Source organism: Zingiber officinale, chromosome 9B (assembly GCF_018446385.1).
Source record: "Zingiber officinale cultivar Zhangliang chromosome 9B, Zo_v1.1, whole genome shotgun sequence".
NCBI lineage: Eukaryota > Viridiplantae > Streptophyta > Magnoliopsida > Zingiberales > Zingiberaceae > Zingiber > Zingiber officinale.
In genome coordinates this window covers 31,226,260-31,234,308 of record NC_056003.1, presented here as the reverse complement: position 1 = coordinate 31,234,308, position 8,049 = coordinate 31,226,260, and the positions used below count along the sequence as shown (strand labels likewise).

At 36.8% G+C, this 8,049-nt stretch overlaps 1 protein-coding gene across 1 annotated transcript; it reads right to left on the bottom strand.

Annotated features, from left to right (window-relative positions):
• Window positions 1-3,321: 3,321 nt before the first annotated feature.
• Window positions 3,322-4,830, bottom strand: LOC122022910 (ras-related protein Rab7-like). The gene is made up of 4 exons (XM_042581017.1): window positions 4,685-4,830; window positions 3,953-3,979; window positions 3,556-3,655; window positions 3,322-3,468 (listed from the first exon to the last, which is right to left on the bottom strand). The coding sequence occupies exons 1-4, from the start codon at window positions 4,828-4,830 to the stop codon at window positions 3,322-3,324; spliced, it is 420 nt and encodes a 139-aa protein (XP_042436951.1).
• Window positions 4,831-8,049: the final 3,219 nt, after the last annotated feature.

Genomic DNA, 8,049 nt, shown 5'->3' with positions numbered 1-8,049 from the left:
ATCAAGCAAGGCTATTATTCTAACTCGTTACAAAAGTGAAAAATGTCAAAGCACAAATGGCACAGCTATAGACTTGTAATAATAAAAAATTAATGACAAGAAAAGTAGAATCAACGGAGAGAAGCTCCAGTAGATAGACCCTGAAAAGAAAGAAAACAAATCTACTATATTGAAATATAAGCATGGGTATCTACCTAACTGGTATATTGAGAAATAAACTTTCACTACAATAAAAACCCTCATAGACATCAGTTTTCCACCGATGTCTATTACATTATCGACCGATGTCTATGAAGGCGATGTAAAAGGTCTGCCATTTTAGACATCGGGTTAATACCGGTGTAGTATCACTTAACAACATCGGGTGTAAAACCGATGTAATATTATATGTTAATAACACCAGTTTTGGCAGTGATATACGACCGATGTAATATTAGTTAATGACACCAGTTTTGCAGCGGTGGAAAACCGATGTAATATCAATATTGTTTAACGACACAAATCTGATTTCCAAAATAGTGAAAAACCAATATTATCACCAAGCAAATCATAAAATTAAGTTAATATTATTAATTCACTAATAAAATCACAAATAAAAATGCACCGATGTATCTAAACACACCAAGTCAATATCCATATAACCAACACATAAATATTCTTCTTACAACATAAGAAGATAATAGATATTGTGCACATCAAGTCAGTATCCACAAATTACACATAACTATTCTTCTTACAATATCAAAAGGTAATAGATAGTACACAAATATGTTTCTTACTGGTGCCAACGTTATCCTTCTTGCTCTGTGCAGAGATTTAACTAAATCTTCCCCAGTAGTTTTATTTGTTAATAGATAATTCTCTTTATCTATTACTGGATGGGCACCTCTGCTTGTTTGATGTCCTGAGGGTGACAACTGATTGGTGATTCTTTGTTAAGGAGGCCTCCATCTTAAAGGAGCCACTGGAGGCTTTGGGAACTTTGCAACATCCTTCTTGGTTGTCCTCTCACCATTTAATTGATTCTCCAGTTTTCTTACCTGAATAGAATAAAATAGTCAATATGGATATAAAGTAGTTTGTTGCTTACATAAGGGAAATTAAAGATGCTGTAAATTCTACTCAAATAAAGATTGAAAATGAGATAAGTAACCTTTTGTTGATAATTTTTACTTGTTTGCTCAGCTTCTTTGATCTGCACATTTGAAATAATATGTTAAAGTGCAAGAAGCAAGGTCAATGACAAAGCTCTCATGGATGCAACTAAAATGGCAAGTACTGAAGTCCCCTCCATTAGCACAAGTGTGAATAGCAATGTTCAGAGCATCAACAACTCATTGATTCATGAAAGTTCTTGCATCCAAGAAGATCCAGGAGTTCACATGATCTTCTCTACTAAACCAACTAAATTTGCAAATTCAAATGATGAAGTAAGACCAATCCAGTCCCTGTAGAGTGCATTTCAAACGGAGCCTGCTCAATCTCTCACCAACCAGCATAATATCAGAAAGGGGAATGCCTGAGACGCTTTAGCTAGCATATCAGAGAAATTTCTATGTTGTAATTGTTCTGGTTCTCAATATAGCATTGATGAGAAAAAAATTTATGGCATTTACATGTGTTTGCCCATGCTTGCACTTTGATTTGTAGAATGGAGAGTAGCAATTTGCATACTTAATCATAATGCAATTGTTTAAATTGATTGTTTTATTATGTGAGATGCACAGATGCACTTATTCCAATATTTTTTTAAGTGAAGGCCAATGGCCTGCCCATATTAACAATATGTGTGTGTGTATGCAAATAACACTAGAACTTTAGTAACGCCACTTTCAGTTATTGATCAGATGATGATGGTGAACCATTTTGTCTAACTCAATTTTAAGGTGGATAATTTTGACAGTGCATTAAAGCATATGACATGCATGCGTCAGATGATTAAGATTTGATGAATATTAACACTCCCTCCATAAAAATCTAGCAAAATGAGACATAAGGACATAAATAGTAGTGAGAAAACAAATACATTGGTGTACCTCTCTTTGACAATAATTCATTCAAATGACTATGAGCATTAGAAGGAACCTATATGGAATATGTGGGTTCTTGGAGGCAAGAGCAGAGATCACATCTCCCAAAGTTGATAGAACCTATATGGAATATGTGGGTTCTTTACCTCCTTTTCAAGCATACTAGAGTACCTTGACAATACAAACTAAATCAGATAAACAGAAGTAGTTTTTTTTTATGTATAATATCCTATATCACTGATATCAAGATGTTCAAGTCTAAAAAGGATATGTGATTCACATCCTGTTTTCACAACATCAAAAAGCTAAAAGAGAAAAATAAATCAAAAGCATTTTGCCAATATGGTTCAATTTTCTTCCTGTAGACAATGCATGCCATTTGAAATTTAATCACAAACAGGGTGGATATACAAACAAGATCACAATTCAAGCCATTGGATGTGAATATAGTAACAGCAATATAGCTCAACCACAATGAAACACCACCAAAATAACAAAAGCAATCTAGCTCAACTCACAGTGAAACTTATACTCATAAGACAAAAAGGTAATTTAATAATATCAAAATCAAACCAAATCATGAGAAAAGGCTCAAATAAGATTAAAGTACAATTAAGATTAACTCAAACCTAAAATTAACTTGGATTCATCCTACAATAAATCAAAATTGATCTAAAAATCTCTACTGAAAGTCCTAATCCAAGTGTGCCTTGAGTGACCCTCCATAATGATAATCCATTCAAATCGAAGCTTCTCATACTAAGGAATATAACAGAACCTGCAAATTGAATCCAAAATAAATAAACTATTTGTTATTCAATTTAGGGAGTAAGAGTTCACAATTCAGCCTGATGACATAACTAGCCCATCAAGGGATACAGAGTGTGATTATATCCACTGTAGAATTTATATACTTTCAGGACCACACCGCATCTTCTCACAAATTTTCCATAGAAAATATATGGAAAGGAGAGAATTAGAAAAACCTGAACATCGAGCATACAGGTTATACAATCCTATGTCATGCGAATGAGACTAGAAAATGCAATTAATAAACTGGAAATCAGAAAAGCAAGAGTTACATTTAGAAGCCAAGACATTATAACTTTGCCACGTGCTCAAGAAAGACTCAATTCCAGATGCAATCTATAAGATCCTGATGTATCTAAAACTAATACCAGAAAAGGGATTATATTTCAAAAAATCAACAAACAAAAGCATTAAGATATACAAAATTAGAGTAAAAAAATGCCAAGTTAGGCTAGAAAGCCAAAGAGATAATACTATGGACCTAATTAAGAAATTCATCATGCCAATTATCAAGAGTGTCAAATGATCTTCGGACATTAACATCATAGACCAAGACGCAGCAGTCAACTCCTCTGTAGAATGCAACACCAAGACTCTGGAATCTTTCTTGTCCTGTAGTATCCCAAATCTAGACCACAAAATGATGCACAATTCAAGCACTAAATGAAGGAACCAATAAGAAGCTTGCCAATGGTTCATTCAATTTCAAACTCACCTGCAAGGTAACGAGTCTGTCATCAACTAGAATTTCCTTGGTGACAAAATCAGCGCCAATGGTGACCTTATACTGCTGCGTGAACTTTTTGTGCACATATCTAATGGTGAGGTTTAAGAGACCACAAAATGCAGATAGAAGGCTATACAACAATTAGACCATGAAGAAATTGTTCCATAACTACCCATAAGCACCATAAATCCGAGATCAGAAACTCGCTTATCTCTGGTTTGTAGTGAAATAACAAGGGGAGTGCAATTCTAGGTAATTGGCATTTCATGTTTACGGAAAAAAAAAGACAAATAAAAGAAAAAAATAGTCCAGATCAGTAATTATCAAATGTAAAGGAAACCTCAGATTTACAGAGACGACAAACAAAGAGGATGATGAAGGATACTGGTTCATCAGCGACGTCTTTCCAACACTACACATCAAAACAAATAAACCAAATAAGAGTTAGCCAAAACCGAGATCAATAGGGCAAATGACGACACGAAGCCTGTACTACAAGTTCCGATCGAAACCCTAAACCGAGATTAGCAGGGCAAATGAAACAATCTACTGAAAACATCATGACGAACAACGATAGGAGCATGGAGAAGGAAGATTTACCTCGATGAACGAGTTCTCAATGCCGAAATAACAAGAGCTGAGGGTGAGACAACCAAAATCCGCGACGAGCGGTGGGCTGGAATTGGGATCGTTTATAATCAAACACAACAGAATAAGGCTGAGAGAAGGGGCGTCGATCTAGGAAGGGGAAGAGGGAGATGAGGCTGAGAGAGATGGTCGGACGGCCAGCGGCGAGGAGGAAAGTAGTGGTGGCGTCGCGACGGTATACGGTGGACGGCGCGATATAGGTTTAGGTTTGAAGGGAAGAGTGAAGTGTTGTAAATTTTGGCTAAGTATTGGTGGGAAAATTATATTATTTTATTTTGGATCATAGACACCGAGTTTTAAAAATCGCTGTTAAAATCGTGTCTATTAACGAAAAAAGGCGCTCATAGACATCGCCTAAAAAATCGATGTCTATGTGCGAAAACCTGTGCTCATAGACACCGATTTTTAGAAAAACCCGTGTAAAATACTCAAAGACATCGATTTTTGCTTAAAACTGTTGTTGTTTCACCAATGTCTATAAGGATTTTTCTTGTAGTTCTTCTTAGGCTCAAGTTGCTTTTTGGAAAGCAAAGTAGTACTTCCACCGTACTTGGAATCCGAAAGAGACCACCACACATGGTATTCTCGAAGTGGAGGATCTGATAAAGCCCGCATCAGTACCTAGACATATTTGTAAACACAACTATGTATTATCTGTGGCAAAAGGTGACAAAGCTCACCTTAGATGGCCCAGTATCGACCCCCGTCTAGATACAAGTATGTAAATCATAGGGACTTCAACTAGTAACAATAACGCTTGTAGGAAGTAAGGTAACTCACGAGGCTGTCGCACCTGTTAGAAATAGACCCAAACTTATTTGTGACAACACCACTGAAGCATTGGCGTCAGCCCGTGGGCCCTGAACCATGTATTATTGTAGCAAAAGGTGATTCGCTGAGGGCCTCCGCCAACCCGTCCCTAGGCCAACACGGAGGAGGTAAATCAGGGGGGCTACTAGCCCGGACAATGACTAGTGCATAGGAAAGGGCAGGAACCTGGCTACTAGTCGAGATTTGACCCCCAGAACTCATTGTAGCAACACCCCATGCACTAGCCACTAGTCCATCCCGAGGGGACCCTGAACCATGTATTATGATTATGCATAAAGAGGCTTAATTACAAATCACAAAAACTTTAAGAAATGAAACTAAAAAAAATTAAAGCTTCAAGCATTAGTACACTATAGATAGTCCGACAACGACTAATGAAATTGGAATTTGTGGTGTGATCTAGGGCAAATTAACATAAAGGATAGCAAAGATGACAGAAAATGAGAAGGTTGGTGGTATTATTTAGTTCAATGATAGCAAAGACATTTCTCCCACCCTAAGAGAAATTTTTGAAAATCAGGGACATTGAAAAGGGCAAAGCTAAAAAGAGATCTTGAGCTTAAATAGCTTAACTTCAATATCTTTTATTTTACTTCCAATGTTTTATTTACCTCTCGCATTTTTTTTTTTTTGAGCAAGCATTGTCTATTCTGCCCACTTCACCCTGAAGGAGAAGTTTATTTTACATTTCTCTTCTTCATCTTGGTAAGAACTCAGGACCTTTCTATTTGGGTCTACCTTATACGACCCTTAGGCTTAAGTTGCCCTTCTCAGTATTTAACTTCATTTGAGGTTCTAATTTAGCTCGAATTGTTTTGCATTTCGTTCAATTAATTTGAATTGTCTGCTTTTCCTTCCATTAATCATTCTCAAACATACTGCAAAGATGGATAAGGCCTCTACCCTTGCCAATGTTGTCCAATCGACAAACTGCAAATCATGGGAGAAACCCTCAAATTGGAGAAGAGAAAGCTTGATTCTTAGATCATTGAGTTGTAGAGGGTCAAGCTTTTAAGAGGGAGTTGAGGGCGACAAGAAATTTTCAGCCACAAGCGACAATGAGGTGGAAGATATCGGTGATGATATTGGATGTGGTGCTTGCCAAATTTTATATGTGGGGGTCAGGTGATTTTTTAGAAGCTGCAGAAGAAGAAGATGGATTTGGCCTTCAATAGCAAGGGTAAGTTGGCCCTTTTACTAAGAACCTTTTTATTCAAGTCTGCCTTGGTCCTTTGGCTCCCTCTTTTTTTAGTTCATCTAAGGTGCAATAGTTGAGCTTCTAATTTACCTCCAAGGCTCAAACAATTTTGTATCTCGTTCAATTTGTTCCAAATCTTTTCCTTCCATTAATCCGTCATAAACATGCTTTGGTTACCCATAGATGCAACTTTAAACGCATGTACTTTACTGAAAGTGCTCACAGGATCATACTTAAGTCTAGGAATCTCCTTAACCCAATTTGTTTCAAATTCAACTAGTCTTTCTTCAATGCATCAAGCAATATTCAACAAAAGTAAATGAGCTTATTGGCCACTTTTTTCTTCGTCCTAAATAGTTAAATGAACAAAATACATGTCATTTTTAGGGGGCAAGAAATGAACTTAAAATTATATAAACCAGAGTACGGAGTAAAATGAGACTGTTTCTATTTAAAATAAATTCAAGCATCAAAAATCATGTCTTCCCAAACTCACATGACTGGCAAGCACCTTCGTAGAAAGTTTCCCTTTTATCCTTAAAATGAACCACTCAATAAAATTGTTAACCTTCAAATTCAATTGCAGTTTGTTTCACATAGCTTTATCTCTGACAGCAAGACCAAGGTCTTTTTGCAGTTCGGCAATACCATTAACTTTGAATCGGAACATTAATGAGAAGATACTGAATATCTATCTAGTCATGACACAATATCAAATGAAATTTGATGGATGACATTTCATTTTTTTTTTTTGACAATTCTAGTCATTTAGATTTTAATCGATGATGATAAACTTAATGAAAGAGTTTGGACTCGCGTTAAGAAGCATTTTCCCCCTTTACCCTCTGTTTGGATGGGGTGAGGTAAGGTTTATTAATGGAAGGGGATGGAAGGGGAAGGGAGGGAAAGGATCTTACCCTTGTTTGGAAGGGAGGGAAAGTTTATGTGAGAGGAAAGGGATGGAATGAAGGTTAAATATATAAATTTACAAAAATATCCTCTTATTTTTTTAATAAATCTGCATGTGAAAAAATAAATAAGGATATAATTGTAATAATTTCTCCTTATCCTTCCTTACACCCCAATTTGGGGTGTAAGGAATTTCGCTTATTCCCGAGCATGCAAGGGGAGGCTTTACCCTTCTCTCCCCTTCCCCTTCATAGCTTACTCTCTCCCAAACAAGGGTAAAAATTCATTTTACCCATGTTTACCTTTCCCTTCCCTTTACTCATCTCCTCCCAAACAGAGGGTTATTAACAAAATGCAGTAGAGAAACAAAAGAAAACCATAGTGCTAGTTTTATTTGCAGTAAGTTAGACTAAATATCTGACACATATCTAGATCATATCACACTAGGGAATTATTACATATTGTATAATATTACATACAATAAGTTTCTTCATTCAGTTTCTGATAATGAAACTTGTTGCCTACTTGTGGGTAGACCCGATTACCAGCAGGATCCAAACCGGGTTATATCCGTAATTGGATCAATAGGCCGGCTAGCCGTTACCCGTTGACCTGTTATATATTTTGAATGTTGGAAAAATCGTGAAAGCAAGGAAGGAGAACTGTTCGTTGGTGGCCTCGGCTTTCTCCGGCGGCGCTCCAGCGACTGTTGCTGAGATGCAAGGACAACAAGGAAAGGAAAAGGTGGCCGTGGTTGGCTTCAAAAACAAAAGGGAAATGGGAGAAGAAGAGAGGCTGCCGTTGAGAAAAAAAGGAGAAGGGAGGCTGCCGTTGAGAAAAAAAGGAGAAGAAGAGCCTAATCCTTTAGGTCAATTTGAGTCCAACTCAATTAGCTC

Excerpts from the sequence above, each read along its gene's own strand:
- LOC122022910 (XM_042581017.1), bottom strand. The coding sequence starts at position 4,830 with ATGCGGGCTTTATCAGATCCTCCACTTCGAGAATACCATGTGTGGTGG. Across the intron at positions 3,980-4,684 it reads AAAAATCCTTATAGACATTG|TGTTGGAAAGACGTCGCTGA; the intron begins GTGAAACAACAA and ends TTTGATGTGTAG. Across the intron at positions 3,469-3,555 it reads ACAGACTCGTTACCTTGCAG|ATTTGGGATACTACAGGACA; the intron begins GTGAGTTTGAAA and ends TTTGTGGTCTAG.